The following is a 20,776-nucleotide window of genomic DNA, read 5'->3' on the forward strand; positions in this document are numbered from 1 at the left end:
TACTGATAAGAACTTACTTTGCTTGGATCATTTATGCTGCTGGCAACCGAGGAGGTGTCCGCTTCCTTAACTAGTTCCCTTAACTGTGGAAAATCCAGGGACTGCAGGAAAGCAGAGTCACGTTGCTGTGGGGCTGGGGGCACATTAGTTTGGTAACATTGTCCCTGGGCTCCTGGAGGGACCATCCTGACTTCCATGTATTTTAAGGTTCCATCTGTGTTCAGGTAAAGAGCCGGCTGGTACTGATCCATGTATGGTTTGGATTCAGATCCATTTAGGAGACAACAACTACTGCTGTAACCATAACTTTCCTTCCTCAGACATTTCACCAGCAATATAATAAATGTAACAAGAGAAACTAAACTGATCGCCACAAGGGAAACTATTAAATATAAAGTTACATCTGATGATGGTTTGGAATTAATCAATAGACTGCCAGATTTGGGTTTTTCTACTACCACCTCATCTGCTATACTGACCAGCACAGTGACTGTAGTAGATAATGGAGGATCCCCATGATCACTGATAGAGATGACAAGCTGCTGCTCTGTGTTTTCTGTTTCCTGCAATCCTCGTACAGTTCTGACCTCTCCTGTATGTTTAGACACTTGGAACAATGAGGAGCTGCCGGGGTCAATGAGGTTAAAGATCAGCCAGGCATTGTGACCAGAGTCCAGATCCACTGCAGACAGTTTGGTCACCAGATATCCGGCACTTGTAGATTTGGGGATCCTCTGTTGCACAATGAGATCCTCAGAGTGCTCTGGATACAGAAGGGAGGGGGAGTTGTCATTTGTATCCAAAATGAATATACAGACAGGGACAGTAGAAAATAACTTTGGGGATCCAGAATCCTCTACCTTTATGGTGATTTGTAGAGTCTGGATGTGCTCATAGTCAAAGGAACGCTGAGCATATATATCACCATTATTATTAATGTAAACAAAAGAGGATATAGAGGATCCATCTATCTGGCTCTCCACTATAGAGTAAACCAGATCAGAGTTATCACCCTCATCTGCATCAGTAGCAGATACTGTACATAGCAGAGTCCCCGGATCACTGTTTTCCTTAATGAAAGCATTATAAGTAGACTGTGTAAATGCTGGTGCATTATCATTAACATCAGACACACTGAGAATAACAGTGGTCTTACTGGACAGAGCAGGAGAGCCCAAATCAGTAGCTGTCAGCTCAATAATATACTGTGATATCCCCTCTCTATCCAGATTCCCATCAGTAACCAGAGAATAACGATTTTTATTAGTCCTGATTTTAAAAGGTAAATCTGGTTGTAAATTCAGATGTATTTCTCCATTCTTCCCAGAATCCTTGTCTCTCACATTAATGTATCCTACTGCAGTTCCCAATGCTGTATTTTCTGGGATTTCATTCAGTAAGGAGGTGTAAGAGATCTCAGGAGCATTATCATTCACATCTTCTATTTCCACCTGAACCAGGCAGTTCCCTACCAGTCTGGGTAACCCTTTATCTTCTGCTTTAATTGATAATTGGTGTAAATGTGCCTCTTCATAATCTACATTTCCTATTACAAATATTTCTCCACTCTGCTGGTTCAAATCAAATAACTGTCTTGAAGAGTCAAACGTATGACTATCAAAATAATACTGTATTTCTCCATTTGCTCCCTCATCTAGATCTGTAGCATTTAACAACAATGCAACAGTATTCAAAGGAAGATTTTCTTTCAATTTCACCTTATAAACTGATTGATTAAACACAGGTGGATTATCATTAATATCTAGCACTTTTATTGTAACATGACAGGAGCCTGATCTAGCTGGTTCTCCACCATCTATAGCTGTGAGAATAAGATGGTGTTCTGATTTTTCTTCCCTATCTAACACCTTCTCTAATATCAGCTGAGGGATGAGAATGCCAGCTATATGACTCTTTACAGACAATGAGAAATAAGGATTAGTATTCAATGTATACTGACTAACACCATTAACACCAACATCCAAATCCTTTGCTATTTCTAAAGCAAACTGAACACCAGGACTTGTTACCAATTCTGTGATCTCAATAACACGATTGTCAGAAGGAAATTTGGGAGAATTGTCATTTATGTCTAAAATTTCTACATCTATACTATAAAGCTCTGAAGGATTTTCAGCCACCACCTCTAAATGCAGCAAACAGCTCACACTAGATCCACACAGGCTCTCTCTATCAATCCTGTCATTTACAGTCAAGCCTCCATTGTCCTTATTTACAGCAAAATATCTGTGGTATTTGTCAGATGATAAATGTAACCTGCGCTGGGCAAGCTCTGCCTGTTTTATGCCCAGATCCTGAGCTACATTTCCTAGCCATGTCCCTGGATCAGACTCCTCCACAATAGAATAACGAAGCTGCCCAGAGACACAGCCCCAGCTACACAGGAGAAGGGAGAATGCTACTTGCCATTTCCAACAAAGAGAGCAGCCTCTGATGTCCATATCTCACAATGTTTCCTTGGTATGTGATGTAACATAGATCCTTTGTAATCCAGAATGCTTGTAGGTGTTGAATTCAGGTTTTTACCCCTTAAAACACAATCCATCCGCAGAGACAAAGATCCACGGCATTCTGTTCTGTGTGCAGCAGCTCTTTGTGTATGAGAAAATATGGGAGGGAGAATCACTGAGCCAGGGGGAGGAGAGCGCACTGCTAGCCTTAGCAGATCTAACTGAAGAACTAAATATGACAATGCTGCCCTCTTGTGGTTAATAATTTGGATTTCATATATGTGAATTAAGGAAACCAATAAAGCATAATTTCATACATAGTATGGATTTTATGGATGCAAGTTAAAACAATAGGATATGCCAATGATTAAGAAGTTTTTGCCTAGCATTCTACAACATTTTGAATATCATAAACTTAGTGGATAAATGCACATATGGCAACATTATTGGAAAAGGGCTTAGCTAATGTAGAGCTGGAAATGTATGTGTGCAACTGTCAGACTGGATTGTCAAGTGTAAATAAAAAGCTATTACATATTTTTGATGATAAAAAAAAAAAAAATTTCATTGTCTGCCTTTTCTGTAATACAAAACTTAAAGAGGAACTCCAGTGAAAATAATGTAATAAAAAAAAGTGCTTCATTTTTACAATAATTATGTATACATGATTTAGTCAGTGTTTGCTCATTGTAAAATCTTTCCTCTCCCAGATTCACATTCTGACTTGTATTACATGGTGACATTGTTACTGTGGGCAGATTATGGAGCTGTTTCTAGCTGGTCTGGCTTTAACAGACAGCTATTTCCTGTCTGAACATTGTTACATTGTGACAGTTTGCCCAGAGTACCGTACGGTACCAGAGCCTCTTGTGGGAGGGGTTTCAGCACAAAATCAGTCATACAGCGCCCCCTGATGGTCTGTTTGTGAAAATCATTATTTTTCTCATGTAAAAGTGGGTATCAGCTACTGATTGGGATAAAGTTCAATTCTTGGTCGGAGTTTCTCTTTAAGGTAGGGAAATGCTTAATTACTGGTTGTTTATTTTCAGTTACTACCTGTCTGCATGGCTTGTATGTTTTTTTGTTTTTGTTTTTTGCTTTGAGTCCTATAGGAGAAAAGCACTATAGAAATATTATTGTATTGTATTATTATTAATTGTGTTTGTTTTTTTGTGTACTTTTGTAATATTAATTCTAATATTACTTGCAACATTGTTAATAGGTACTTTATAGAAATTAAATGATGCTCTTTATTATAAAAAAAAACAACAACAAAAAAAACATACAAGCCATGCAGACAGGTAGTAACTGAAAATAAACAACCAGCAATAAAGTAAACTTAGCACAGTGTAGGGGAGCCATCAAAAAAGTCATCAGCTCAAAAAAAGCTATATGTAAGTCCAATGCCTCAGTGTTGCTTGCTTTTGAGTTCTTCTTGAGATTTTGCTCTCTATATTTATGCCCATTAAAGTGAGAACCTACTCCTGAGAACCTTGTTGCATTCTATTATATAGGAAAAATCGTTAAACAGAAATGTATTGTCTATTGTCAGTCGGCGTAATGAGTAAAAAATTATGCAACTTAAAGTTTAAAAATGGAATTTGCTAGGTTAGAAACAAAAAATTGATTATCAGATTCAAGACACAATTAACCAACAGGTAATGAATCAGGTGCAGATTATATGGCAAATTAAATGGCCAGGATTTTCAGAATGTGATTCATTGCTAGTTCTGCCTATGCAAAATCCAGTTCCTGTTATTCCAGAATTTGCAGAATTCTTACATTTTTGTTCATTGCTATTTAAAAGTGAATTATTTGGAATGTCTGAGTGGCTGCCTGGGTTCATTGCACTAATAAGACGAAAAGGAAATAAAACCGGAGTGACATGATTTTAGCTACCAAATTTTGCTGCAAAATAACATCTGCTGATTTATAAACTCAGTAACGTTCTTTAACAAGAGGTGGAAATAAAAAGAAGAACTTACACAAGTTATTAATTATTAGATGTTGTGATATTGGCCCTTATTCAATTCACTTTTTCTCCTAATTTTTCTCCTAGGTGATATTTTATCATCTTATCATAAAATGCCTATTAAGCCACCAGCAAGTAAGAAGATCCTCAGGACTTTTTCACCTAATTTTGATACTTTTTCAATTGTCGAGTGCTAAAAAGTTATTTTGAACAGAACATGAAAACTATCTGGCCTACGATACATATACTATATGATACATATAGATATATGACAATGGTAGTGATTAGATTGTGAGACCTTCTGAGGGACAGCTAAGTGACAAGACAATGTACTCTGTACAGCGCTGTGGAAGATGGCAGCGCTATATAATAATAATAATAATAATAATAATAATAATATACCATGAGCAGACCAACAATTGGATGATAACGTGTTCATTTCATCTCAAGCAGTAGAAAAACTCCATCTCATGCAGGAGTAAAAAAAATCCATCCAAGACAATACTGCAGATCTGCACAACAGCAAGTTTAGCACAATCCACCCCCCCCCCCCCCGACAAAGCTTGCCTGGTTATTATACAGTAGGAGAAGCTTCCAGAAAAGCCTAGCTCACAATGGTCTTAAGTAAGGCTACAGATGTTTCCAACAAGGCCTGGGTAGTCCTGATTTTATGGAAGGCCATTGTTTGAATAAGTAAACAAGTCTATAGACAACTTAACATGCATCCCCTACAGCTATTTATCTGAAGCAACAAGAACAGAAGGTCTCAATAACAATAACTGACATCCAAATAGAGCAGAAACCAAACATGATACATTACAGAAACATCAAACTGCACAAGGAATAGCATAATAATATTATAAGTTTGCCACAGAGGTGGTCAAGTGAACGAACGTATGTATATGAACACCGCTGGTGAGTTGGGTGCTGGGTGAGCTAAATGGTGGTTCACCCTGCTGCTGCTCAAATCCCCGGTGGCATTAAATATTACTCCCCCTCTGAGTCATTGCACCGTGGAGGGAAATGTAATTCAGAGTCTGGTGATCACTGTAACACTAAATTACCCTTACACACCCTGCGCAGTGTAACATTGTTGCTATGGCAGTGTCTAGTTTTGGCACTCAGCGTTGAGCACTGTGTGCCAAAACCACCTGCTTCGTCAAATGACTGCTGTTGTTTTCTTAATAACTGGGGTACTTAAAAATTATTTAACTTACTTACCAAATTTTTTTTTTCTTCTTTTTTCAAACTCAGCCGGTATGTGACCCAGATATGACCATGTGACAGCTGTGAAGCCATCATACGTGGGTCTCAGGTCTGCATCATAGTTTGATTTTCTTTCCTCTCCTCCCCCCCTCCCTCACTCCATCATCACTACAATATATCAAATATTCCACCAGTGGCTCAGGTCAAACTAATTATAGTAAGAAAGAGAAAAAAGTAAGTAAGAACTAAAAAAAAACACAAACACCATCAAAAAAAAAAACTCCACCTACCCATCTTAACATTAAGTGGTTAATATCCCTTTCCGACCACCCACTTATTTTATGGGCATGCCCTCCATGCATTAGCCATCAGGGCCGGACCGAGCCAATGGAGGGGACAGGCCTCATGCACAAACAGGTCACAATCTAAGCTGAGAAGCAAAGCAATTACTCTTATTTCACCTTTCATACACATTCATATAAGTGCCTTCTATACTTCAACATATATCCATGCATCTGCACATTCATCCATCCATTTATCCTTACAATTTCAGTTGGTAATATAGTGGTTATTTGGTTCTTTTCTCCTCATCCCCTCCACTTCAAATACTTAACTACATATTATATGTTACTTATTTTTTCCCATGCAATTTTCCATTCCTCCATTTGTTTGTTGGTGCCAGCATCTTCTACACTGCCCTCGCCACCTTGCAAAAAATCTGACATCATCCATATCCACTCTTCCATACTGGGAGCTTCGGGGTTCTTCCAGGATTTTGCTACAAGTTTCCTGGCCACAATTGCTGCAGGGATTACTAGTTTATTTGCATGTCTAAAGCTGTCAGGTTCCATGCAACTCAACAGAGCGGTACTGGGATGAAAAGGGGAAGGAAGTTTAATGAAATCTCCTATCTCTCTCCAAAAGTTCTGTATAACCGGGCACGACCACCACATATGCATATATGAACCAAACGCGGTAAGACATCTCCAACAGTTCCCATTTCCGCCTTTAAATTTAGCCATCTTAGAGGGTGTGAAGTACCATCTCGTCATGAGTTTATAATTAACAAGTTGAAATGAGGTATAGCTGGGGGTCCAAATTTCCTGGAATACTGCTCCCCAATCCAAGTTTTGGATATGATTTAGGTCTTGTTCCCAGCTTCTACAGAACTTAGGTAGAGGATCAGTTTGACAACTGTCAAGAAAAAAATATAAATTTGCTGTCATTCCCTTCCCCACCCTCGAATGAAGAAAACACTTTTCATAAATATTTATGGTTTTACTTATATTATCCTTATGTTTGGAAAGGTAGCTCCTGACCTGGAAGCTCCACAGCCCATTATCCATTCTGACCATGTTATAGATCTCCCTCAATGTGGAATCTCTGTGGCCAACCAAGTCTAGGATTCTAACATCTCGAGGGAGCCCACATTCCTTGAACCACCCTGAAGTTAAGCCAGGTTGAAAATCTGGGTTATTGCGTAGAGTGGTTAGTAATGATATTTTATTGCTCTTTGACATAGATCTTATAACTTTCCATGTGGGTTTTAATTGCAGGTGCTAATAATGGATGGCTGATAGAAGGGAGGAGTTTTGCTACCGTGTGGGGGTGCCATGAATCCAACATATCGTAATTAAACAGACTTCTTTCATATGTTGTCCAGAATCTCTTCGGGTCGCATATCCTGAGATCTAAGATTCTTTGCAATTGGAAACATTGGGCATATCGTTTAATATTTGGTGCCCCCATTCCTCCCAATTTCTTATGCCTGCTTATTATCTTATATGAAATTCTGCGGTTTGGTGTTCTCCATATGAAATTTTGAAATATATTGTTCCAGACATTATACCAATTCCTCTGGATGTTTATTGGCAACTTTTGTACTGTAAATATTACCAAATTTAGAGGGAGGGATATATGTAAAAATCTGAGAGATTGAAAAAGAGCATTAAATTCAGATGCCCTTAATCGAGAATTGGAATGTGAAATTGATACAGATTTGTTGAGCCAACCAGTTTATTCTTGTATTACATAACAATGTTACATAGTACTTAAAAATATTAATTTTATAAGTAATTGAATTCGAATACAATACCAAACATCCACATACATTATTCTTCATAAGTGAAAAAAAAAATATTTCAAAATCTTTCTGCAAAATGAAGTCCCTGTATCCGGGGTCATCATTTTAACCCCAACTTTTATGTTATAACACATCATGCATCCATGTAATTCATGTCATGAGCATTGTCACATCACATGGTTATGATATGACATTCTGCATTACACTTACTTTGATTCTGCACGCGATTACAGAGTTATGTAAAGCGTTTAAATATTTTTAATTTACTTAAATGGTTCCGGACCGATGCAGTTCGAATTTACGTCCAGCAGGTGGTGCTGCTGCACTGACTGGATGTAGATTCAACGTCCTGATGAACAACGCATCGCAACCATTACCGCCGATCTCGCCGCTCTGAACCTACCACAATCCGCTCCTTCTGCTGTCTGTAAGACGGCAGAGCTCTGTAAGCAGGTTAGGTGCCGCTCTCATTGGCTCCTGACCACATGATCATGGAGAGCCAATAACATTGGCTCCCATTTATAGACAGCGTCAGGAGCCAATGAAGGCAGCTCCTTACTGGCTGTCAGCACTCTGCTGTCATAGAGACAGCAGAGAGCGGAGCTTACGGTGATGGGGCAGCATCGTGACCGGTGAGAGCGGTGATTCATCGGGAAGTGGCGTTTAACCATGCCAGCAGTCTCTGGTCCTTAAGGGGGCAGAGACTACTGGTATGGAAGTGGTTAAAAATGTGATGATGATAATAATATTAACCACTAACTCTACAGTATATCTATGTCAGCTGTGGCACCCTCCAAGCCACAATGACCTAGATATACTGACTTGTTTGCAGCCTTGCTGTGCACGATCGGGTGCGCTTCAGAGCGCACCCCCCAGCACTGTCAGCTGCATTACTAATTAGTGAAAGGGAACATGTTCCCTTATAGCCAATTAGTCCACCCGCTCCTATGAACGATCGCTGCAGTAGTTAACTGCAGCGATCCTTCATCTGTCCCCCTCCATGCATAAATAGTTAAAAAAAATCCTCCAGCAAGCAGCCTCACTCACCTTACCTCGTTCCTGCGACTATCCTGAAGCCCGAGCCTCCGATAACCACTCTGCAGTCAGCCCCGCTATGCTGAATATCCGGGTCCCGGCTTGATGACATCATCAAGCCGGGACCGGATATTCAGCATAGCGGGGCTGACTGCAGAGCGAGGATCTGGCATCTGGCTATCCATCCTGGGGGAGGGGGTATTTAAAAGGGGGGGTGTTAAGATCACTGGGGGACATCTAGCTAACTGGGGGGAGTGTCTAATAGTAAGGCGCATCTGGTTACCCTGGGGGGGATAATCTAATACCGGGGGCACATTTGGCTATGATGGGAGGCCGGTGCTAATCCTAGGGGCATATCTGGCTAAAATGGGGGAATGCTGATCTCAGGGGCACATCTGGCTATAATTAGGGGCACTATTCCTAGGGGTGCATCTGACAATCTATGCTGGGGGTGGCAAATGCAGGAGACACATCTGACTATACTGGGGAGGCTTATATTGGGGACATATCTGACTAGCCTGGGGGGGGGGGGGGGCTGATACTGGAGACACATCTGGCTATCTATTCTGGGGGACATAATACTAGTGGCATGGTTTTTATGACAGTAGCACTTTTCATTTTTAAGCTGGAACCAATAAAAACTGAGAAATCATGCATTTTTTATTTTTTTCCTCGTTTTTCCCAATAAAATGAATAGAAAACTATTTTCTTAGTTCAAAATACCCCTCAATGAAAGCCTAGTTTGTCTTGAAAAAAAACAGTATATAGATCATTTAAGTGTCATGAGTAGGGATAAATTTATTGCTGATTAAATAGGGATATGGCTAAAACATCAAAACGGCTCTGGTCCATAAGGGGGAAACAAGGTCTGGATGCGAAGTGGATAATAATCACCTTACAAGGAAACCAGTAACATTGAAATTATATTGGGCATGATACACAAAGCTTTTTCACCTGTTGTCACCCTATCTATGTTACATTTTTTAAGCTCCCAAAGAGCAAAAATATAATATAATTAAGGTAAGAAAAGGAATATTTAAATAATTTAATCAGGAACACCTTACTTTGAGTGATTATTTTGCTTGCAAATGTGCTGAAATGTTATTTTTATCAATTAGATGATAAATAAGTCATTTATGAGAAGTTTCATGAATAGAGACCATTGTGTTTACTGTAGAAAATCTCAGTGAACCTGACCCCCCCATTTATAGAGAGCCTCACAAGGTCACAAAACAACAAAAAAGCCCTTACTATTTGCAGATATTATATTCAAAGACATTCGACTTGACATGACCAGACTATATATGTTAGTGTCATTAAGCCTCCTTCCACAATTACTGTGTTACTAAGCACAAACCTTTACAAGCTAAATAAAAATAAAAGAGTGATATGGGTTCTGAAAGAACAATGAAAAGAACCATTCAACTGAAAATTAGAGGTAATTTTACACAGGATTATGATAATTTCTGAAATGTATAATATTGATGACAACTTACTTTGCTGGGATCATTCATGCAGCTGGTATCTGAGTTGGTATCGGCATCTTTGACTAATTCCCTTAGCTGTGGAAAATCCAGAGACTGCAGGAAAGCAGAGTCCCGTTGCTGTGGGGCTGGAGGTACATTAGTTTGGTAACATTGTCCCTGGGCTCCTGGAGGGACCATCCTGACTTCCATGTATTTTAAGGTTCCATCTGTGTTTAGATACAGAGCCGGCTGGTACTGATCCATGTATGGTTTGGACTCAGATCCAGTAAGAAAGCAGCAGCTGCTGCTGTAACCATAACTGTCCTTCCTCAGACATTTCACCAGCAATATAATAAATGTCACAAGAGAAACTAAACTGATCGCCACAAGGGAAACTATTAAATATAAGGTCATGTTTGGTGCTGATTTAGTATTTGCAAGGAAATCCCCAGATTTCGGCCTCTCTACTACCACCTCATCTGCTATACTGACCAGCACAGTGACTGTAGTAGATAATGGAGGATCCCCATGATCACTGATAGAGATGACAAGCTGCTGCTCTGTGTTTTCTGTCTCCTGCAATCCTCGTACAGTTCTGACCTCTCCTGTATGTTTAGACACTTGAAACAATGAGGAGCTGCCGGGGTCAATGAGGTTAAAGAGCAGCCAGGCATTGTGACCAGAGTCCAGATCCACTGCAGACAGTTTGGTCACCAGATATCCGGCACTTGTAGATTTGGGGATCCTCTGTTGTACAATGAGATCCTCAGAGTGCTCTGGATACAGCAGGGAGGGGGAGTTGTCATTTGTATCCAAAATGAATATACAGACAGGGACAGTAGAAGATAACTTTGGTGACCCAGAATCCTTTACTTTTATGGTGATTTGCAGGGTCTGGATGTGCTCATAGTCAAAGGAACGCTGAGCATATATATCACCAGTATTAGAACTAATGTAAACAAAAGAGGATATAGAGGATCCATCTATCTGGCTCTCCACTATAGAGTAAACCAGATCAGAGTTATCACCCTCATCTGCATCAGTAGCAGATATTGTACATAGCAGAGTCCCCGGATCACTGTTTTCCTTAATGAAAGCATTATACGTAGATTGTGTAAATGTTGGTGCATTATCATTAACATCAGACACCCTGAGAATAACAGTGGTCTTACTGGACAGAGCAGGAGTCCCCAAATCAGTAGCTGTCAGCTCAATAATATACTGTGATATCCTCTCTCTATCCAGATTCCCATCAGTGACCAGGGAATAACGATTTTTATTAGTTTTGATTTTAAATGGAAAATCTGACTGTAAATTCAGCTGTATTTCTCCATTTTTCCCAGAATCCTTGTCTCTCACATTTATATATCCCACAGCAGTTCCTAATGCTGTATTTTCTGGAATCTCATGTATTAAGGAAGTGTAAGAAATTTCCGGAGGATTATCATTCACATCTTCTATTTCCACCTGAACCAGGCAGTTCCCTACCAGTCTGGGTAACCCTTTATCTTCTGCTTTTATTGATAATTGGTGTAAATGAGCCTCTTCATAATCTACATTTCCGATTACAAATATTTCTCCACTCTTCTGGTTCAAATCAAATAACTGTCTTGAGGATTCAAAAGTGTGACTATCAAAATAATACTGGATTTCCCCATTTGCTCCTTCATCTAGATCTGTAGCATTTAATGTTAATACAACAGTATTTAATTTAAGATTTTCCTTCAGTCTGACCTTATACACTGATTGGTTAAACACAGGTGGATTATCATTGATATCTAGCACTGTTATTGTTATATGGCAGGAGCCTGATCTAGCTGGTTCTCCTCCATCTATAGCTGTGAGAATAAGATGGTGTTCTGATTTTTCTTCCCTATCCAACACCCTCTCTAATATCAGCTGAGGGATGAGAATGCCAGCTATGTGACTCTTTACAGACAATGAGAAATAAGGATTAGCATTCAATGTATACTGACTAACACCATTAACACCAACATCCAAATCCTTTGCTATTTCTAAAGCAAACTGAGCACCTGCATTGGTAAATATTTCTGTGATCTCAATAAGATGATTGTCAGAAGGAAATGTGGGAGAATTGTCATTAATATCCAGAATCTCTACATCTAGGCTGTAACGCTCTGAAGGATTTTCAGCCACCACCTCTAAATGCAGCAAGCAGCTCACACTAGATCCACACAGACTCTCCCTATCAATCCTGTCATTTACAGTCAAGCCTCCATTGTCCTTATTTACAGCAAAATATCTTTGGTATTTGTCAGATGATAAATGTAACCTGCGCTGGGCAAGCTCTGCCTGTTTTATGCCCAGATCCTGAGCTACATTTCCTAGCCATGTCCCTGGATCAGTCTCCTCCACAATAGAATAACGAAGCTGCCCAGAGACACAGCCCCAGCTACACAGGAGAAGGGAGAATGCTACTTGCCATTTCCAACAAAGAGAGCAGCCTCTGATGTCCATATCTCACAATGTATCCTTGGAATGTGATACAACATAGATCCTTTGTAATCCAGAAATCTTGCAGTGGATAAATTCCAGTTTTCACCCCTTAAAACACAATCCATCCGCAGAGACAAAGATCCACGGCATTCTGTTCTGTGTGCAGCAGCTCTTCTTTGTGTGTGAGAGAGGAGATGGGAGGGTGAATCACTGAGCCAGGGGGAGGAGAGCGTACTGATAGACTGAGCAAATCTAGTTGTGAACTAAATGTACCAATGCTGCCCTCTTGTGGGAAACAATAATAATTTCATGTATGTGAATAAAAAAATAAATGAAGTATAATACTGTTCACTGTATACCCTTTAAGAATGTAAATTAAATGGCTGTGACAATAGATGACTAAGAAGCTGGTATTCTACAACATTTCAAATTCCATAGTCATAGCAAGTTTTATGTACACATACCAATGTAGACTGGAAATTCATCCACGTAGCTGTCAGACAGCAGGGCGGGCATGTTAAGTATTAATAATAAGCCAGTATGTATTGTTGATGCTCTAGAAGACTATACAGATGCATTAAAGGACCACTATTGCGAAAAAAACCATAAATAAAAAAAGTAGATTTCCCCAAAATAATTTATTATAAATGATTTTTCTTCTATGTTGTCACTTACAGTAAGCAGTGGAAGTCTGACAGGTTGTATCATCACAGGGGATTCTCAGGGTTTTCTTTCTTTTCAAAAGCACTTACTGGATGGCAGATGCTCAGTCCAATTGCTAGAATAGTTGCAAACAGGTTGGGTGGATGGCCTGCATCTTTGTATAAATCCTTTCCAGGGAGTACTTTTGTAAAGAATAAATGAAATACTAAGAATCCTTCATGAAGAGATGGACTAGTCAAAAACCTGTCCGTTCTGTCAGATTTCTTCTAACTACTTTAAGAGACAGCAACATAGTAGAAAAGTAATTTATAGCACATTTTACTTAGTAGGAAACATACTTCTCACTTGTATATGTTTTACATGTATCTGTGTTTACATGTATTAAAATTTTGCGACAGTGGTCCTTAATGCAATAAAGACAGAAATAAAGAGAAAAAAATCCTTAAATCATATGATTACAATTATGATATGATACACATAACATTTAGTAAGTGTTTGTTGTTTTTGCACTTTTGTGGCATTTCCTCTAATATTAGTTGTGAAATTGTATATAGGTACTTTAGAGAAATTAAATTAAGTCCTTTATTTAATAGCAAAAATACAGGTCATGCAGAGAGGCAGTAAATGAAAATGAACAACCAACAATCATTGCAACTTCAAAACAAACCTGTAACTTAAAAAAAAAAGTATTATACTTACCTACATAGAGTTAAGCCTTTGTTTGGTCTAGAGGTTTTCCACATTCTCCACAAAAACACTGCCTTTTAACAGGACCCTCTTCTTGTTCACGGCTGCCCTTCCTTCTACATATGAGTACAGTCATACTGTACAAGTGTGAGTACCGTTCTTGATCCCTAATAGCACAAAGCTACTCCTGTTCACGGAGGGGGGTGCAACCATAAGGACAAGAAGCTCTTTTCAGATATATTCAATAAATATGGCAGCCTCCATATCCCTCTCACTTCAGTTGTCCTTTAAGTTACAGGTTTTATTAATACAGTCTAGACAAGTGTCAAGATAAATATACTGTATATTGCTGACTACTTTCATCTTGCACTGGGAAATAACGTCTCATGAAGAGGCAAAGGATCACACAATCAGTTTGTAGGTTTGATTGGCTTGGCCACATTCTGCTTCCTCTGTAGACTTTGTAATGTCAGAAATGGAATTTACTGGAATTGAATCAAATTGGCTGCAAGTGATTCAGCTGCAGATTAAATGTCCAGCAGTTCCAGAACCTGTTTCTGCTCTTTAAATGTCCAGTTCTGCCCCTGGCAGATTCAGTTCCTGTCATTCCAGAATTTGTGTATTTTTGGAGTGACTGCTAGTGTTTATTTCACTGAGAAGAAGGAAAGGACACAAGACCAGGCCAGCAAAATATTCAACAAGTACAGTAGATCACACGAGAAGAAGAACCTAAACATTTTATAAAATATTTGCAGTTGTGATATTGTTCAAGAATTATGAGGATTTATGTACTTTACAAATGGAACGTATTGTTTATTACAATAGTTAAATAGAATGATCACATATACTAAAAACAAGGAGCACAATATTATGCGAGTTTAATTTAAACCTAGAAAATGATGGCCATCAAATATATATACTGTATATATTTTTAAGCTCTGTCCACTCATTTTTCTATTTCACAAATACTCAAGCCCCCCCCCCCCCCCCTTCCCCTCACACACACAGTTTTGGCTAGTAAGTAAAGAAGTTATGAAAAAATATATATATATTATTAGGAAGATCATGGTGGTCACATGGGTATTGCTACTGCTCATTGCTAATCCAAGTCAAGGTGCAGAATGATGTACCTAAGTCATCCAAACTTCCTCCTCCATCCATGCTGACTGTGCCAATCACTATACCCTACTGGAGAAGAATTGGCATAGGTAATATGGATGGGGAAGGAAGTTTGGTTGACTCTTAGAGTTTCCAAATATAAGCTAACGTGTGTGGGGGTGTGCAAGTATCAACTGTGGTCAACTGTCTGCTGTTGTCTTCCTAAAAACTGGGGTGATAAGGATTTCTTTGTTAAAAAAAGTTATAAAGTACTTAGCAAAATTGGAGAGAGGGGAGGGGAGGGATGAGAGAGAGTAAAAGGGGGCTTTAAAGGATTCCTGAGCCAAGTGTGATATTAAACACAGACGCTACATTTGTGTGTGGGAATGTGTGCAGAATCTTATCGCACCTCCTGTGTGCCTACATCCCCCTCTGTTTATCTGAAAAAGGCTCCTGTTCTGTCTCGTAGGTCGGCATAGTTGGTGCACATTAATCCTGGGGTAGAGTGCGCATAGAAAGAGCTGAGCAGTGAGCGCAGTCACAAAGTAGCTGAACGGACATATTGGCCATGCGCAGTGTTATTTGTCCAGGTCAAAGGATGCCGAATGCACCAACCTACAGGACAGAACCGGAGCCTTTTTTGGATAAACGGAGGGGGGCACAGGCACACAGGAGGTGCGGTAAGATTCTGCTCACCACCCCACACTCAAATGTGTTGTCTGTCTTTGATTACATGTTTGGTTGGGGTATGCTTTAAGTTCAGGTGCCATCTCTCTGGAATGGTAATGGGAAAATGAAACAGAATTGTACAGCCAGCCAGCCAGTTTATACTTAGTATTAAACCACAAAGCAGGGGCGCCATCATTGCAGCAATGCAAAGAAGCGCACCCCGAGCCCGAATGGCCAGACCCCAAATTACATCTCCCACCAAGTTGCAACAACTCGGAGGGTGAATAGTATTTAACGCCGTCTCTGAACTTCATTCGGCCATCATTCGGCTCTTCCTGCGCCGAACTGAGCGGTGCCCACTCAATACATACTCCAAAAAACAATCATGCAAAGAAATCCATTAGGCTGCAACAGAACTGGAATACAATACCAGGCAGCCACATACATTTTACTTTATAAATAAAATAGTCTGCAAAATTAAGTTCCTGTATACACCTGAAGGTCATCATTCTACCCCTATTCTTAGTGGTGGAAATACATGCATTGAGTAACGCATGTACAGAACATTGTTATATAGTAACTGCATAATATTCTACCTTAAACAAACATTGATTTTTCAGGCGATTACAGCTATGTAAAGCATTTACCGTAAACATTCTTTATTTAATTTTAAAATGTTATAACAATAATATCAGTCTACCTCATTTATATTAAAAAGTTAAACAGCAACAGATCAGCATTACTATGAGCAGATATTAAAATTAAAAAAAGCCAAGTGTTAAAGTCCCTTTATCAGGCCTACTGTGCAACTTGACATGCCCAGAATATTTGTGTTTGTGTCACTAAAAGTGTTGCTTGCAAATAGCATAGAAAATGCTATTTTTGAGTTTGAGAAAATATTTGAGAAAATACGTTTCATAATATGGTGAAAATTCACAAACAGGAGAAAAATCTGTATTTTTAACATGAAAATTTGCGAAAAGCGTGAAATGGTTTATTTTTTTAAGTGTGAGCATTCACAAAAAGTGCAAAAAAATCATAAACGTATTACAGAATGATTTTTGATGGCATTTTTGTTCGAAAGTCGAATTTAACATTATTTTTGCAAAAGTCAATGCTAAAAGAATATCAACTTTTTCGCTCATCACTGGTCACTAAGCCTCCCGCCACAGTGACTGTGTGACTAAGTAGACAACCTTTTTAAAGGGAACCTGAAGTGATTAAAATTATTTAAAATAAACACCTGACGTAGCTGCAAATGAATATTACAAACTAACCTCACCGTCAGTTCCTCTTAGAAGCTCATCATTTTCTTCTTACAGTGATCCCTTCCAGTTCTGACAATATTTTGTCAGAACTGAAATATACCTGTCGCTATCAGTTATATATCAGCAGCTGTCAGTTACAACTAAATGTGCAAGGTAGACATATTCAAAGCATCTCTAGAACTCTCAATTGTTCCTGCCTGTTTTAAAAGCGCAACTATTGTACCAATTCAAAAAAAAAAAAAAACTACATGTTTAAATGATTACAGGCCTGTTGCCCTTACATCACTGGTCATGAAAACATTTGAAAAACTGATAATGACTTATCTGAAATCCATCACAGATCCCCTGCTGGACTCTTTGCAATTTGCCTACAGGCCTTACAGATCCGCAGACGATGCCGTGAACATGTGTATGCATTATGTACTACAGCATTTAGATATCCCAGGAACCTACACCAGGATTTTATTTATAGATTTCAGCTCTGCATTTAATACCATAATTCCATCACTGCTGCACAGCAAGCTCTCCCAGCTACACATACCTGAATCCCTCTGCAAATGGATAACCGACTTCTTAACCGACAGAAGACAGCGTGTTAGACTTGGTAAACTCACATCAAGCTCTCTGACAGTCAGTGCTGGTGCACCCCAGGGCTGTGTGCTTTCCCCACTGCTGTACTCACTTTACACCAATGACTGCATCTCCACAGATCCATCTGTTAAGGTTCTGAAGTTTGCAGACGACACAACAGTTGTTGGTCTCATTCAAAACGGGGATGAGTCTGCATACAGGCATGTGGTGGGACAACTTTCCTCCTGGTGCAGCAGCAACAACTTGGAACTAAATGCGCTCAAAACCATGGAGATGATAATAGACTTTAGGAGATCTCCCCCCAGCACCTCCCCTTAACCATAAATGGATCCACAATAACCCAAGTAGAGTCATTCAAGTTTCTTGGGTCCACGATCTCAAATGACTTAAAATGGGACAACAACACCGCCACTGTTGTCAAGAAAGCACAACAGAGAATGTACCATCTGCGGCAGCTGAAAAAGTTTGGCCTACCTCAAAATCTAATGGTGCATTTCTACACTGCAATCATCGAATCCACCATAACATCATCCATGACTGTATGGTTCAGCTCCTGCTCAGCATTAGAAAAGGGGAGGCTGCAGCGCATCATCCGATCAGCGGAAAGGATAATTGGCTGTAGCTTACCTTCCCTGCAGGATCTTTACACCAGCAGGTGCAGAAAGAGAGCATCCAAAATTGCCTGTGACCCCTCTCACCCAGCTCACTCTATCTTCCAGCGCATGCCTTCAGGAGTAAGATTCCGGTCAATCGCTACCAAAACCTCTAGACACAGGAACAGTTTTTTTCCTCAAGCGGTAGCCATACTTAATGCTGAACCACGTTAGAGCTGCTAGGACTGAAAGTAATCAGCACAGAACTAAACATGAACAATTCTCACATTGCTTACTGCCACTATAGTTATAATGTCCTTAACTTGTAATATTCACACTGTCTGTCCTTGTATTGTTTTTGTTTGTGTTTGTTAAGCAACTGCCAAGACAAATTCCTTGTAGGTGCAAACTTACTTGGCGAAAATAAATTGATTCTGATTCTGATTCTGATTCTAATGTCCATGTTTCCCTATGGCTCAAGTGGGTGATATTACAGTTTAACATTGTGCTGACCAGGGAGCTGTTATGAGGTAATGGCCATTTTGAAAATGGAGGACAGAGAATTCCATGGATCACAGTGGAGTGAAATGGGACATGTGAGAGGAGAAAGAGATTGAGGAGTAGACTACACGGGAGGTAAGTATGACCTGGGTATGGTTATTTTGACTTTTTATTTTCAGTTCAGGTTCATGTTCTCTTTAAGCTCAAATATAGGAGGTAAGTCAAAATACTGAGTTCCATTACAATAGAAACATTCCATGTAAATGATGAAGAGATAATTCCACACAGGGTTATAATAAGTTTGAAAATTTTTAATAATGATGACAACTTACTTTGCTGGGATCATTCATGTTGCTGGCAACGGAGGAGGTGTCGGCTTCCTTAACTAGTTCCCTTAACTGTGGAAAATCCAGAGACTGCAGGAAAGCAGAGTCACGTTGCTGTGGGGCTGGGGGCACATTCGTTTGGTAACATTGTCCCTGGGCTCCTGGAGGGACCATCCTGACTTCCATGTATTTTAAGGTCCCATCTGTGTTCAGGTACAGAGCCGGCTGGTACTGATCCATGTACGGTTTGGACTCAGATCCCGTAAGAAAGCAGCAGCTGCTGCTGTAACCATAACTTTCCTTCCTCAGACATCTCACCAGCAATATAATAAATGTCACAAGAGAAACTAAACTGATTGCCACAAGGGAAACTATTAAATATAAAGTGACATCTGATGATGGCTTGGAATTAGTAAGAAAATCCCCAGATTTGGGCCTCTCTACTACCACTTCATCTGCTATACTGACCAGCACAGTGACTGTGGTAGATAATGGAGGATCCCCATGATCACTGATAGAAATGACAAGCTGCTGCTCTGTGTTTTCTGTTTCCTGCAATCCTCGTACAGTTCTGACCTCTCCTGTATGTTTAGACACTTGGAACAATAAGGAGCTGCCGGGGTCAATGAGGTTAAAGAGCAGCCAGGCATTGTGACCAGAGTCCAGATCCACTGCAGACAGTTTGGTCACCAGATATCCGGCACTTGCAGATTTTGGGATCCTCTGTTGTACAATGAGATCCTCAGAGTGTTCTGGATACAGCAGGGAGGGGGAGTTATCATTTGTATCCAAAATGAATATACAGACAGGGACAGTAGAAGATAACTTTGGTGACCCAGAATCCTCTACTTTTATGGTGATCTGTAGAGTCTGGATGTGCTCATAGTCAAAGGAACGCTGAGCATATATGTCACCAGTATTAGAATTGATGTAAACAAAAGAAGATATAGAGGATCCATCTATCTGGCTCTCCACTATGGAGTAAGCCAGATCAGAGTTATCACCCTCATCTGCATCAGTAGCAGATATTGTACATAGCAGAGTCCCCGGATCACTGTTTTCCTTAATGAAAGCATTATAAGTAGACTGTGTAAATGCTGGTGCATTATCATTAACATCAGACACCCTGAGAATAACAGTGGTCTTACTGGACAGAGCAGGAGACCCCAAATCAGTAGCTGTCAGCTCAATAATATACTGCGATATCCTCTCTCTATCTAGATTCCCATCAGTGACCACGGAGTAACGTTTTTTAAGCATTCTGATTTTAAAAGGTAAATCTTGCTGTGTATTCAGTTGTATTTCTCCATTTTTCCCAGAATCCTTGTCTCTCACATTTATATATCCTATAGCAGTTCCTATTGCTGTATTTTCTGGAATGTCATTTGTTAAGGTGGTATAAGAGATTTCAGGAGCATTATCATTCACATCTTCTATTTCCACCTGAACCAGGCAGTTCCCTACCAGTCTGGGTAACCCTTTATCTTCTGCTTTAATTGGTAATTCATGTAAATGTACATCTTCATAATCTAATTTTCCTTTTACAAATATTTCTCCACTCAGCTGGTTCAGATCAAATAACTGTCTTGAATATTGAAATGTGTGACTATCAAAATAATACTGAATTTCCCCATTTGCTCCCTCATCTAAATCTGTTGCATTTAATGTTAATACAACAGTATTGAGAGGG

At 39.6% G+C, this 20,776-nt stretch overlaps 1 protein-coding gene and 1 long non-coding RNA gene across 32 annotated transcripts in view; one reads left to right on the forward strand and one right to left on the reverse strand.

The window, feature by feature from the left end:
• The window catches only part of LOC137564200 (protocadherin gamma-C5-like), a 669,033-nt gene that overhangs the window by 250,573 nt on the left and 397,684 nt on the right, over positions 1–20,776 (reverse strand). The window contains exon 1 of one of the 31 annotated variants that reach the window (XM_068277719.1): positions 10,264–12,841. The exons of 29 other annotated variants lie outside the window; for them this stretch is intronic. In XM_068277719.1, coding sequence (XP_068133820.1) covers positions 10,264–12,711 — 2,448 coding nt within the window. In that variant the 5' untranslated portion in view covers positions 12,712–12,841. Of the gene's footprint in view, positions 1–17; positions 2,600–10,263; positions 12,842–20,776 lie in introns of those variants that run through there. One more of the 31 variants, XM_068277729.1, reaches the window with a different exon arrangement.
• Positions 5,695–7,300, forward strand: LOC137564202 (uncharacterized). Its single transcript, XR_011030550.1, has 2 exons — positions 5,695–5,758; positions 7,206–7,300. It is a non-coding gene; the product is annotated as an uncharacterized lncRNA (long non-coding RNA).

This window comes from Hyperolius riggenbachi, chromosome 3 (genome assembly GCF_040937935.1).
Source record: "Hyperolius riggenbachi isolate aHypRig1 chromosome 3, aHypRig1.pri, whole genome shotgun sequence".
Lineage (NCBI taxonomy): Eukaryota > Metazoa > Chordata > Amphibia > Anura > Hyperoliidae > Hyperolius > Hyperolius riggenbachi.